Here is a 14,022-nt window from a genome sequence, read left to right on the forward strand (position 1 = left end):
AGCATAGAAACGGAACACAATTCACACCACTGCAAGTAGAGCCACCTGCTATACAAAAAGAAATATTTGACAATCAGTTACGCGCACGTCTACAGGAATCTCATGCCTAGACGGAATCCCCAAGTGTATTCAGGAATGCCGCTACACCTGTAGACTCAGCAACGTGAGGTGGCAGTTTATTCCAGTGCTCAATAGCATCCGGAGAGAATGAGCATGGCCGAATCACTTTGTGGTGATTAAGGCGGAAGCTCAGTCTACCTGGAGGCTGCAAATATTTTTCTTCATTGATCCTTTTTTTTTCAAACGTGTTAAAACCGCTTTCCTTAAGCAAGGACACCTTTGAGTTTGTGTCTATTATCAATGCCAGGCAGCAACCATTTATCTTGCAACGAACAACAGTCCGACCCTCGACTGCAGCACAAATCGCCGCCACTTCAATAACCCGTGTTCCCTCCCCGCGCCCCTCAGGCTGGGGAGGCCTTCCTAAATTTTTATTAGAGCACGTAGAGCCTCCCCACACGCTTGCTTCGGACCGGTCTCACCTGCTTCAGTTTGCGGCTTTCCTCGGCACACATTTACGCAGACCCTTACAATTTTTCCGCGACACCGGGAAGCGAAGCACGCGATTTCCTCAAAATTTTCATGCCGCACCTGAAGATTTGTGGCGGTGAATGGGCGCTGCTGAGATGGTGGTGGTGGAAAACATTTATTTACAGATAAACTTCGGGAGGTGAGGTATGAGCTGATCCAAAGGGGGCCAGCCCTCACAAGTACTAGGTGGAGGTCCCTAGTTCGGGACCCCAGTGGCGTCGGCCGCTGCCCGGGCTCGCGCAACCAGGGCCCGTTGGGCCTGCAGGTCAGAGCAGCCGAGCAGGGTCGCCTCCCAGTCCTCCCGGGTTGGGTTGGGGTGAGGGGGGATAGCAGGGTTGGAGGGGCAGGCCCACACCATGTGGTAGATGTCCGAAGATTTCTCCGCACAGTGCGGACAGCTGCCAGAGAAAGAAGGGTCAAAGCGTTTTAGAGCTGCCGGGCACAGCAAAGTATTTGTATATAGGCGAAGCAGAAGCCGCTCCTCCGCCTTTGAGAGACCTTTACACGGGCGGGGATAAAGACTATGGCCAGATTGATAAAGTAAAGAAATGTCTTTAAACGAGTAAGCTGGAGTGAATTCGAGTTCCTGATCGTCGGGGTCGGAGGGGAATGTCCGGTGAGAGAGCGCGCGGGCGGCGGCGTCAGCTGCCTCATTTCCCTCAAGGCCCATGTGAGCAGGAGCCCAAACGATACGCCGGTGAGCGGGGTCCCCGGTATAGACGCTGTTTTGGAGAATGCGGTAGGCTAGATACGGTACCCAGCCCTGCTCGACGTTCCAACATGCCCCTCGCGAGTCGGAAATAATTGTTTTTGAATTGTAATGAGATGCAGCCAACGCAATGACGACCTCCTCCGCGCGTGTTATGTCACTGGCTCGGAAAGTAAGGCCGTTCACTGTTTTAGATTTGTGGACGACTGCGGCCGTGAGCCATCCCCCATGTTGGGGGCCGGAGGCATCCACGTGGAATACGCCGGGTTTCGATCCATAGTGGCGGGCCAGGGCTTCCGCCCGCGCCAGGCGCCGGCCATTATGGTCCTCACGGTTCATGTTCGCGGGAAGAGGGCGCACGTGGAGGGCGCATCTCCACTGGGATGGAATACGTACGCGCTCTTCCATGAGAGTGGTGTGTTGGATGTGTAGTCGGGCAAGAAGGCGGCGACCCGACGATGTCTTCGAGAGACGTGTGTATTGGTTGGTCAAGTGAGCTTCCCAGAGCTCCCGAAATGTGTTCACCATGCCCAGCCCCAGGAGGCGCTTGTTGGAGGTGGTCACGGGGAGGCCCAGAGCCCGCTTAATAATTTTGCGGAGGATGACTTCGAGTGAATCCTCGTCTTGCTTCCGCTGGTGGAGGTATGGAGTCGAATATAGATTTCGACTGGATACAAATGCATGCGCCAGCCGCAAGGCGTCCTTACATCGTAACCCCCTGCGCTTGTTATAAACCCGGCGGACTAAGCGGCCCACCTGTTCCCCACCTGACGGAGTTTGGCCAATGTTGTTTCTGACCGTCTTGATGTATAAAGAGCCCCAGTACCCGGACTTCGATTTTTCAGGGATTGGACCTGCCTCAAGAGACAATGAAATTTTGACTGTGCACTTTGGTGAGGGGCGTATGTGCACAAATTCAGACTTTTGGGTGGAGCATTGGAGGCCGCAGCGGCGAGCATAACGGTCCACTATGGTCGCCGCCTCCTGCAGGTTGGTCTCAATGCCTCCAAGGCAACCCTGTGTGGCCCACAGGGTGATGTCATCGGCGTACAGCGCATGCTGTACACCGGTGACAGCGCCCAGCTGGGCCGGTAGGCGCATCATAGCCAGATTGAATAAAAGGGGAGAGAGCACCGCGCCCTGTGGTGTACCCCTGGTTCCTAAATGAAAAGGGCCATGTTCCTTATCCTGGATTCGAATGTAAGATTGTCTGTCTGTCATAAATTGCCGAATGTATTGAAAGGCGTTTCTGCCGCAGTTAGTTTGAGAGAGGTGGGTGAGAATGATCTCGTGGGTAACGTTGTCGAATGCTCCCTTCAAATCCAGGGCGAGTACGACCTTGTCATTGTGAGCGCATTCGACGGCGTCGAGGACAGCCCGATTGAGTTGTAGCAGGACATCCTGTGCAGATCTGTGTGGGCGAAACCCGAACATGGTGTCTGCGAAAAGATGTTTGGATTCCATGAACTCGGACAGCCTGTCGCGTACCATCGTCTCCATGAGTTTGCCCACACAAGAAGTCAGAGAGATGGGGCGGAGGTTGTCCGTGTTGATGGCCTTTCCAGGTTTATGAATGAAGGTGACCAGGGCGGTCTTCCAGTCGATGGGGAGTGGTACTTCCCCAAGCCAGATTGAGTTAATGTAATTCAGTAAAGACAAGTATGTCGGGTCGGGGAGGTTGGCTAACAATTTGACTGTAATTTTGTCCCGACCCGGATCGGGGCCGCGTTTCATTTTTGCCAGGGCCGCCCTCAGGTCATGTAGCTGGAACGGTTGATCCAGCTCAACGTTCTCAGAACCTGCGTAAGAGTACGCCGGCCCGCGGGAGTCCTGGGTGGTGCACAAGTACTGGTCCCGGAGCTTGTGCGCCAACTGAGTTGTGTTGCCCTGAAAGCTGTGTATGGCTCTTTGGAGGTGTTTCTGAGTTTCCGTGCGTGTTTGCGTGGGGTCAATTAGGGCTCGAAAAAGTCGCCACGTGTTCCGGCTTGACATTTGCCGCGCGGCCGTGTAGCATCGTGCCACCCAGTTGGAGTCGGCGAGTTGGGCCGCATACTCAGCCGCTCGTTGAGTGAGCTCGGCGATGCGAGCTTTAAGTTTCCGGTTGTGCTTCTGCCGGCGCCACCGACGGACGAGGCAATGCCGGGCCTCCCAGAGGTGGAGCAGGTGGTTGTCCACATCAGAAACTGCCTCTGAGAGCTGAATTTGAGTTTCGGAGGAGCGAACGCTAGAGACCAATTGTTCTGACCAAGACTGGTAGCCTTGTTCATGTATTGGTGTGGCAGTGTTATAATTTTGCCTGAACTTGGTCCCATCTGGGATGTCGGGCTTGTGTTGTTGGTCGCGCGAAAGGATAGGCTCTAATCGTAATGTTCAGGAGGCAGTGGTCGCTGCCGAGGGTTTCCTCGGTGTTGACCCAGTCTGCATACTGAATGTTGTGGGTGAAGGTCAAGTCCGGACACGTTCCCTTGTCACGGAGTTGCCTATACGAGTTGGATGGATGGGGTCAGTGTGAAGAGTGAGGCCCAGCGTTGACGCAAGCTCCGCCAACTTGCGTCCCCGCTTCTCTTCACGGCAGTAACCCCACTTCCGAGCGGGAGCGTTGAAATCGCCCACAGTCAGGAGGGGGTCCCAACCCGCAACTCTCAGCGCGCGGCTAAAGAGGTCCGCGAATGATACATTCGGAAATTTCGGATTGCAATATATATTGAGTATGTGTAACGGTGGGTCCTGCTTGCGGAGTGGGAGGAGGGTCACCATTACATAGGAGTATTCAAGTTGTATGTCTAAGTCGACTTGGTTGGCTGTATAATTTCTATGAACGCACAGAAAAGACGAGGGGTCCTGCTGGAACGTCGTATAATTTGTTAGTGTGGCGCCTTTCCCTGGCTCTTGGAGGGCAACCACCGCTGGCAAATGCTCAAAGGTTGATAGGAAAAGCCGGAGGTCGGCGCGCTTGGAACGGGACCGGAGCCCCCGACAGTTCCATTGAGTAATCGTAATGGGGGAAGCCGATTTGGAAAGGGGGGAGCGCCTACACCGAGGATGTCCCGCCATGCTCAGATTTTGACGTGATAGGTGGTAGTGAGGCTGCCCCCGAGCCAGATACCAGGGGCTGAAGCTCAGCACCTGGAAGGGGGCAGCTGTCTTCGTCATCGTCGAGGTCATTGACTCGCCGGGATAATCTAGAGGGCCGACCAGATACGTCCTTAAGGCGACCGGCTTTGCGAGAAAGGCGGGCGTTAGTCGCGACGTGTTGAGAGATCATAGAGGGGATAGCCTCCATGACTCGAGCTATGAGGCGTTCCATCGCTGTCTCCAACAAGGTGTCAAATTTGGCATTGAGACGGGCTTCGAGTTCGGCAAGGGAAGGTTCCAGAGCCGGTGTCGCCGCCGTCTCGCTCTCCATAGCCTCTGTGTCGGGGTTACTAGGGGGAGGGGGAGTTGTTCTAGCCTCTAAGGCTTCAATTTTGGCAAGTGGCATCTCGTTTTGGGCCCGGAGAGAAGCTACAAGGTTGTGGAGCTCAGCGTCAGCCGCCGAGCGAGGGGCAGGGGACAGGGGGTGGGAGGAGGAGGCAACCCTGCCTGAACCGCTCACCTGTTTGCCATTTTTGACAGCGTTGGCCCAGGAACCGGCCGCGCCTTTCTTGTCTTGGGAGCGGGCTTGCTTCTCTTGGCCGCCGTGTGGGGGCGGTGGTGGCACTTGACAGCCCTTGACGTCCTTCCCGCTGGTAGGCGTCTGTCGTTTTGAAGCGTCGCTGCCGACGCTACCAGGGTGATGTGGCTGCCTGCCCGTCACGCTGGATTTCCCGCCCTTAGGGGCGGCTGGCTAGTTGGGACGGTATTTTGCAGTTCAGACCCGCGAGTTCGTGGCATGGCCACCACCACAAACTGCACACTTGGCCATACACTGGTGAGAGGCCCGCACCCCCTCTTTTATGGCTGCCTGCTGTCCACACAGGCCACACTTATCTTGTGCTGGGTTGGGGCAAGCGTCTGCCCGATGGACGACAGTTCCACACAAGCTGCAGGCCGGAATAGTGCGCCAATACGGCTGCACTGAGACGATTTCAGACTTGTAGTGGACGTATTTTGGCTTAACCGTGCCGGAAAAGGTGAGCCGGGCCTTGTTTGAGTTGCCTAACTTGCGGATATCCATTAGAGTGCCGCTCCTCCACTGCACGCTAGGTTGAAGAGATTCGGACGTCTCATGGTTGGCCACCGTAATGACTCCATAACAGACGTCCTCTTCATGTTCTTTGAGATGGCCGGCGAGAGGCACATCTCCTATGGTCGATTTGATGGAAAAATCTCCCAGCAGACGGTCTGCGACATGGGCGTTCCGGGTGCTGGCGAGGATCAAATTTTGGTCCTTGCATAAAAGGAGGCTCAACTCGGACGCCTTAGGCGCCCCGAGGAAAGCGCCGAACGCGGGACCGAGCTCGCCGTATTGAAAGACGTCCCGGATGGCCAATGACTTCCGGGGCTTTATGACGATGACAAAGTCGTCTAGGTGAAATTTTGGTGAAGGCTTGGGCCTCCACTTGGTAACTGGGTTGCGGCCCTTTGGGCCGGCGTCCTTCGCCTTTTGCGAGGCGGGAGCTTGGCGGGTAGCAGCAGCCTTGTCGGTGGTTGGCGTGGCGTTCGCCGCTATCTTGGCCTCGCGTCTGGACCGGCGCTCAAGCAGACGCAGAAGATTTGCATTGCGGATCGAGTCCGCGGGTGCCGATTTGGGTTCCACAGTGACGGGAACGGTCGACCAAGACATGGCGTCCGGGTCATAGCCGCGTTGCAGAAGTGTTTCTTCCATCTTGCCGAAAGAAGCGGCTCCCTCACAGCCGAACGCCGGCGCAGCCGTTAGGCTTAGCGTCGGCGCCGGAGGCGGGAAGGAAAAACCGCGTTAAAATTTGTAAAAGGGGGCCCACCTATATGAATTTGGTGTCCACGGGTGCCGATCAACTTGCCGAATCCAAAGGGAGCGAAATTTATGGGATCCAATGGCTTGAGTCGTGGCTCCTGTCAAAAAATGACGCAGCCGAAGCGCCACACGTCTTGCAGACGCCCGCCACCAGTTGGTATGTCGCTGCTGAGAACGCTTGTCCTGATGTCTCATATAATTGTCCTGATGTCCTTCTCTAATAAATATTCTCTTAGATTTTTATTTACTCATTTCATAGCCGTACCTTAAGATTCACTTTAAACATTGCGCCACAGTGTTGCTGCTGTAGACGTATATCTGTACTTATGTTTTTTTTTTTTGCTTGGGGCCCGAGACCCCATCAGGTAGAATTTATCTGCCTTTAGCTTCGGGCTCCAGGATTTTTGACAATCCGAAATAAAATTCAATTCAATTTTTATTTACTCATTTCATTGCTGTACCTTAGCAATGTGTGCGAGTATACTCATCTTGTTGTCATTTTCACGCACAACTTGTCATAGCCTAATCACATTGATTACATCTGCAATAAATCCGTAAAAAAATTCGGTTTCCGCGGTGAAGATTAACTGACTCCCTTGTAGACATAATGCCAGTAATGTGTAAATCACTAATGCATCCAGTTTTTGATTATGCTTCGCTAGTTTGGAATTCATATTCGCGGTCACAGATTAATAGGCTGGATGCTGTCCAAAAAAAATATGTGCGCTTCATTTTCCGGCGTGATGACCGCTATTTCTCACCATCTTCTGCACTTCCTTTCCCAATTAAACTAGCAATGCTTCCTGCACGTCGCCGCATCGAATCATTAAAATTTTTGCAATGCACGATCAGTTCCTTAGTCACGATGTCATCCAATCACTATACTTTTGCTCCAGAAACATCAACCAAAAGTGATCATGAACTTGACGCCATTCTACGCACATACCAACTCGCTCATATTCAACTTCTTTCCACGCACCATCGAATCATAGAATGCACTGCCTGGTAACATTCGCTTCCTTGATTTTGACACTTTTGTAACAGACATTGAAGACACATAGTCACTTATATTCATACCTGCAGTCCATTGGTAAACATGTACTCCGCTATTCTTTTTCATACTTTTGCTGTTATTGTTCCCTGCGCATCATTACTTGTACTTACTTTCTAGATGTAGTTTCTGGGTTGTTTGTTTTGTACTCCGCTCTTCTTGTTCATACTTTTGTTGTTGTTGTTGTTCCCTGCACATCCTTACTTGTACTCACTTTCTAGGTGTAGTTTCTATGTTTGTTTTTTTAGCCGGTTTCAGTGTTGAACACCGCACTGTATGCTTTCCTTTGTGTAGAGTCTTACTCACCCACTCCTGCCATAGCGCTCTATTGTGCTGCAGTATGTAAAAAAAAAATAAAAACTCACCATGATCGTGTCACCTTCGGCATTATTTTTCTAGCTGCACTGTGTATGTAAAACGCCTATCTTGAACCGTAAAACTGGACCCGTCGTTTCATTACAAAAGCATTTAAGTTGAATTCATTCATTTATTTACTTATCTATTTGTTTATTTCAATACTCTCAAGGCCCGAGGGCACTGCTGAGAAGAGGGGCGCACAAAATCATAGGCACATTTCTTGAAGGCTTCAACGCTGGTTATGGTGGCGATGGAGGCAGGGAGGAGGTTCCATTCGTCGCAGGTGCGAGGAGTACATGAATTAAGACGAGATTAGGAGTGAAATGCCGGAACACCTACCTTAAATTGATGATCGATGCGCGATGACACGTACTATAGGACGGAGGAATAAGCAATCGATTTTTAAGTGTCATGTTATGGTAAATTTTATGAGATAGACACAACCAAAAGTATCTGTGACGGAGAAAGAGGTCAGGAAGATTTATGGTTATTTTCATTGAAAATACACTGGCAGTTCTTGAATAGTTAGATAGGATAAAGCGGATGTTCTGGTGGATTGAATAGTTCGCGACAAGATTAGATGAACGGGGTCCCAAACTGTGCTCCAGTCGGAGGGCATCTGTGACTAGACCGTCTTTCCAGCGCTTTCAACTGTTGATGCGTTGCCGAAGGTCGTGAAGGTTTTCCTTCTGATGTGGTCACTTACTGCTTACCAATGTTGAGTTCTATGTTTGGTGTAACGCGTACCAAGTGCTGTTAGGCCTACACTTTGGAAAACATTAATTTGTTTCCTCCCATTTTCAGAGAACGATGAATGGTACTTCTATATAGCTGCTGGTGGTCATGTCGTCCTGTCCATCCATGCATCCAATGAGATAAACTCTCAAATGCCGGGCAAAAACTTGGTGCGTATTGCTTAACTGCATGTATTAAAATTTCGCCCTGTATTCAAGTGATTAGTTGTTCTAAATTCTTAAACATATAGTGACGTGTGGCTCGCCCATGTACCGACTCCACGCACAGTGGGCCCACGGTTGAACTCCCGTAATTACTCGCTGGACAGAAATCTCATAACATGAAAAATTAGAAACAGATTGTCATGCTTTATATCTTTTTTTCCTTCGGATCAGCGCACTCATATAATGAAATCAGTGCACATATGTTTGCTTTCGGCCCACGCTTTAATTCAGATATGAAATTCCTCGCGCGAACGGCCGCCGCGCCATGAGTATTGCTGTCACCGAACACACGTTGACAAGAAAAATGGTCTAGTTCACAAATATGGCTCACAGCTGAAACGGCTGAAGTTCTATCGAATCATCAAGGAGCAGTTTCGACTTCGCCAGTAATGCTTCCAAATCGCCAGGAATCATGTATACAATACTTAAAGGGATGTTAAAGGACAATATTAAACTAAGCAAGCCGGGAATATTAGTCCTTGTAAACACTACCGACGTGTTTGTTTTTTTTCTGCTCGGAAAGGTGGCTGCAGTGGCGCAGTACACACGCGGCCACGCCTCTGTAATATCCCCTTTGAGGTATCAATAAACAAATATAAAACAATAGCTGAGAAAAGCGCAAAGTTCCGAAATATCCTTCCACATTTCAAACCGCCGTCCTAAAATGAGCACAGGTGAGTCATTTCTATAACACAATTGCAATGCAGCACCATCACAGCGGCGAACTGCAAGTGCAAGCCTCTTCAGGCCCCCAGCTTATGATTAAAGTGGTGGCTCAAACCGCTTCCCGTTGATACGCTTCCGGTGTTGTTGACGTCGCGCTTTAAGTTGTGACCAGGTACCTGAGGTTGGCACCCTCCGTGCCAACCTCAGGTACCTGGTCACAACTGCCCATCCAGAACGATGGAAAAAACACCACTACCCTCAAAAAACTCAAGCAGGTTGTAGGCGCGGTATCGCACCTCATCCGCAAGGTTTCGGGACGTCATAGAGGCATGAAGGAGCGCGACCTATGTCGCCTCATTCATGCCTTTGTCCTCAGCCGTGTGCTGTACACTACCCCATACTTACAACTATCCAAACATGACATAAACACTTTGGATGCTTTGATTAGCAAGGCATTCAAGGTACCACTTCATCTTCCCCTCAACACACTCACAGACAGATTACTAGGCCTGGGCCTCCACAACACGATCGGGGAACTGGTGGAGGACCACCGTCAGGTCCAATACATCAGGCTCATACAAACTTCCACAGGTCGGTATATCCTGGACTCCCTCGGAATCAGAATACCGGCCAACGACCCAACTCTCCTCGCCACCCCACGACCCCTTCACCGGGAGCTTCTCATCAGGCCGCTCCCGAGGAATATGCACCCGTCCCACCATGAGCAGCGCCGCAGAGCCCGTGCGAAGGCACTCCATCGAGCGTAGGGCTCCGAGCCGGACGCCGTATGGGTGGACGCTGCCTGCAAGGGTGATGAAGCGATAGCAGCTGTGGTGGACTCCTCTTCATCCACCCTCCTCACACTACCTCTCGCTCCAGACACGTCCCCAGAGGCTGCAGAGGAAGCCGCCATTGCACTTGCTATCACTCGCACGGAAGCCCGGTATATTTTAAGTGACTAAAAATGCGATTTTAAATTTTTCTCGAGACCGAGTTCATGTCCCTGCTTTTGACATACTGGACTCGGCCGATGCACCCCCGCCCCGCCATGTGGAGCTGATATGGGTGCCTGCGCACTCCGGGAATCCCGGAAACGAGGCTGCCAACCTTTTAGCCCGAGGTTCTTTAAACCGGGCTCAGGTGGTCTCGGATCGGGGATTCACGAAGGAGCGCATGCACACGCAACACTGGCGCAGACTACAGACACACACTCTCTCCTCACCCCTTAACCTAGCCCACTATCATCCATCCTTTCCCTCTCCCGCATGTGCCCTATGCCCAGAACCCTCCGCCTCTTCCCTCCACATCCTTTCCCTCTGTCCGGCGGACCCTCCCCGGCGGGACGTAGAGAACCTCAAGACCTGGGAGGACTGGGAGACCCTGCTGCGCTCGGAGGACCCGGCCGTGCAGACCATCGCCACCGGCCGTGCTGCCACTTGACCAACCAATACACACGTCTCTCAAAGACAACGTCGGGTCGCCGCCTGCTTGCCCGACTGCACATCCAACACACCACTCTTATGGAAGAGCGCGTACGTATTCCATCCCAGTGGAGATGCGCCCTCCACGTGCGCCCTCTTCCCGCGACCATGAACCGTGAAGACCATAATGGCCGGCGCCTGGCGCGGGCGGAAGCCCTGGCCCGCCACTATGGATCGAAACCCGGCGTATTCTACGTGGATGCCTCCGGCCCCCACCACGGGGGATGGTACACGGCCGCAGTCGTCCACCAATCCAAAACAGTGAACGGCCTTACTTTCCGAGCCCGTGACATAACACACGCGGAGGAGGTCGCCATTGCGTTGGCTGCATCTGATTCCAATTCAAAAACAATTATTTCCGACTCGCGAGGGGCATGTCGGAACGTCGAGCAGGGCTGGGTACCATATCTAGCCTACCGCATTCTCCAAAACAGCGTCTACACCGGGGACCCCGCGCACCGGCATATCGTTTGGGCTCCTGCTCACATGGGCCTTGAGGGAAATGAGGCAGCTGACGCCGCCGCCCGCGCGCTCTCTCACCGGACATTCCCCTCCGACCCCGACGATCAGGAACTCGAATTCACTCCCGCTTACTCCTTTAAAGACATTGTTTTACATTATCAATCTGGCCATGGTCTTTATCCCCGCCCGTGTAAAGGTCTCTCAAAGGCGGAGGAGCGGCTTTTGCTTCGCCTGTATACCAATACTTTGCTGTGCCCGGCAGCTCTCAAACACTTCGACCCTTCTTTCTCGGGCACCTGTCCGCACTGTGCGGAGAAGTCTTCGGACATTTACCACATGGTGTGGGCCTGCCCCTCCAACCCTGCTATCCCCCCTCGCCCCAACCCAACCCGGGAGGACTGGGAGGCGACCCTGCTCGGCTGCTCTGACCTGCAGGCCCAACGGGCCTTGGTAGCGCGAGCCCGGGCGGCGGCCGCCGCCACTGGGGTCCTGAACTAGGGACCTCCACCTAGTACTTGTAAGGGCTGGCCCCCTCTGGGTCAGCTCATGCAATACCTCCAGTAGTGCATGTGTAAATAAATGTTCTCCACCACCACCACCACCACCAGTGTTATGGACCTCAGGTACATAAACACTTGAGTGCAGTGGGGTCGTGTGGGGACCCTGGGGCGTGCCCCGAATTCCTGTTCAAATAAAGTTTTCTCTCTCTCTCTCTCTCTCCGTTCAGAGGAGACAGAGTTTGAGTTATGCTTTTCCCAGCTATTGTTCTAAAGCATTTTGACGAGTAGAGCACAGAGGCTGTTTTAACCGGAAGGCGAGAAGAGTGGATAAAGCGGTGCCCGTTTTCTTGTTGCGACTGAAGAAGGATGAAAAGGAAATTGCACGGGCCTGCCAACTGGCTCCTGCCGAGCCACCACCGCTGCCACGTGCAGGTATATGAGAATTAAAATATCAGAGGAAAGAGAACAATAAAAGGAAAGAAAAGAAAAGACGCGCGTTGCCGCAATAACCGCGTCCGCCCAAGCGGACGCTGGCTGAAAAAACAGATAAGCAGCCGTAGCCGCGATTCCTAGGGAGAGGTGGTAGCAGAGAAACCTGGCGCAGTATTGCTTACGCAATAAAACTACCGATAATTGCCTCATTTGTGATCAAAAGACAATTGTTATGCGTGCCACCCAAGAAAGGCACCTTACGGCCTTCCTTTTGTTCATTTCATTTACTGCGTCGTGGGGAACCGGTCACCGGCGTTTCCTGAGCAGCACACAGAACTGGAGGCCTCAAGAAAAAATTGGCAGAGGCTTAGCTTGGTTAAGCACCGTAGGTTGCGAAAGCAAACGAGGCCTTGATCGAAACACCTTATATACACACATCCACACGTAATCTTCTCTCAGAGAGAGGATGGGAAGGAGAGAGAGAGCAGCAGCGGCGTGGTTACCCTGGGACCGCGCCAACGAGCCGTGCTGGCCTCCAGTTTTCTCTCCGCTTGGTGTGACGTCACCACAGCGTTCGCCTCCTCGCGGCTGCGGCGCGCAGCAGGTACGCGGCGCGCCGTGGTTACCCTGGGATCGCGCCGACGAGCCGAGCTGGCCTCCAGTTTTCTCTCCGCTTTGTGTGACGTCATCACAGCGTCCGCCTCCTCGCGGCTGCAGCGCGCAGCAGGTACGCGGTGCGGCGTGGTTACCCTGGAACCGCACCGACGAGCCGAGCTGGCCTCCAGTTTTCTCTCCGCTTGATGTGACGTCACCACAGCGTTCGCCTCCTCGCGGCTGCAGCGCGCAGCAGGTACGCGGCGCGGCGTGGTTACCGTGGGACCGCGCCGACGAGGCGAGCTGGCCTCCAGTTTTCTTTCCGCTTGGTGTCACGTCACCACAGCGAGCGCCTCCTCACGGCTGCGGCGCGCAGCACAGGTGTGCGGCGCGGCGTGGTTACCCTGGGACCGCGCCGACCAGCCGAGCTGGTCTCCAGTTTTCTCTCCCCTTGGTGTGACGTCACCACAGCGAGCGCCTCCTCACGGCTGCGGCGCGCAGTACAGGTACGCCGCGCGGCGTGGTTACCCTGGGACCGCGCCGACCAGCCGAGCTGGTCTGCAGTTTTCTCTCCGCTTGGTGTGACGTCACCACAGCGTTCGCCTCCTCGCGGCTGCGGCGCGCAGCAGGTACGCGGTGCGGCGTGGTTACCCTGGGACCGCGCCGAGGAGCCGAGCCGGCCTCCAGTTTTCTCTCCGCTTGGTGTGACGTCACCACAGCGAGCGCCTCCTCACGGCTGCGGCGCGGCGTGGTTTCCCTGGGACCGCGCCGACGAGCCGAGCTGGTCTCCAGTTTTCTCTCCGCTTGGTGTGACGTCACCACAGCGAGCGCCTCCTCGCGGCTGCGGCGCGCAGCGCAGGTACGCGGCGCGGCGTGGTTACCCTGGGACCGCGCCGACCAGCCGAGCCGGGGGCTCTCTTTTCGCAGCTGGTATGACGTCACCACAGCGAGCGCCTCCTCGCGGCTGCGGCGCGCAGCGCAGGTACGCGGCGCGGCGTGGTTACCCTGGGACCGCGCCGACCAGCCGAGCCGGGGGCTCTCTTTTCGCAGCTGGTATGACGTCACCACAGCGAGCGCCTCCTCGCGGCTGCGGCGCGCAGCGCAGGTACGCGGCGCGGCGTGGTTACCCTGGGACCGCGCCGACCAGCCGAGCCGGGGGCTCTCTTTTCGCAGCTGGTATGACGTCACCACAGCGAGCGCCTCCTCGCGGCTGCGGCGCGCAGCACAGGTACGCGGCGCGGCGTGGTTACCCTGGGACCGCGCCGACCAGCCGAGCCGGGGGCTCTCTTTTCGCAGCTGGTATGA

General features: G+C 54.2%; 1 protein-coding gene across 1 annotated transcript in view; it reads left to right on the top strand.

Annotated features, from left to right (window-relative positions):
• The window catches only part of LOC149367335 (uncharacterized), an 89,161-nt gene that overhangs the window by 32,534 nt on the left and 42,605 nt on the right, over nt 1-14,022 (top strand). Inside the window, exon 5 of the mRNA XM_089573689.1 lies at nt 8,428-8,528. Within this exon, the coding sequence (XP_089429815.1) occupies nt 8,428-8,528 (101 nt within the window). The remainder of the gene's footprint in view (nt 1-8,427; nt 8,529-14,022) is intronic.

The sequence above is a fragment of the Amblyomma mixtum genome, chromosome 1 (assembly GCF_055824585.1).
Source record: "Amblyomma mixtum isolate Tamu chromosome 1, ASM5582458v1, whole genome shotgun sequence".
In the NCBI taxonomy this organism is placed as follows: Eukaryota; Metazoa; Arthropoda; class Arachnida; order Ixodida; family Ixodidae; genus Amblyomma; species Amblyomma mixtum.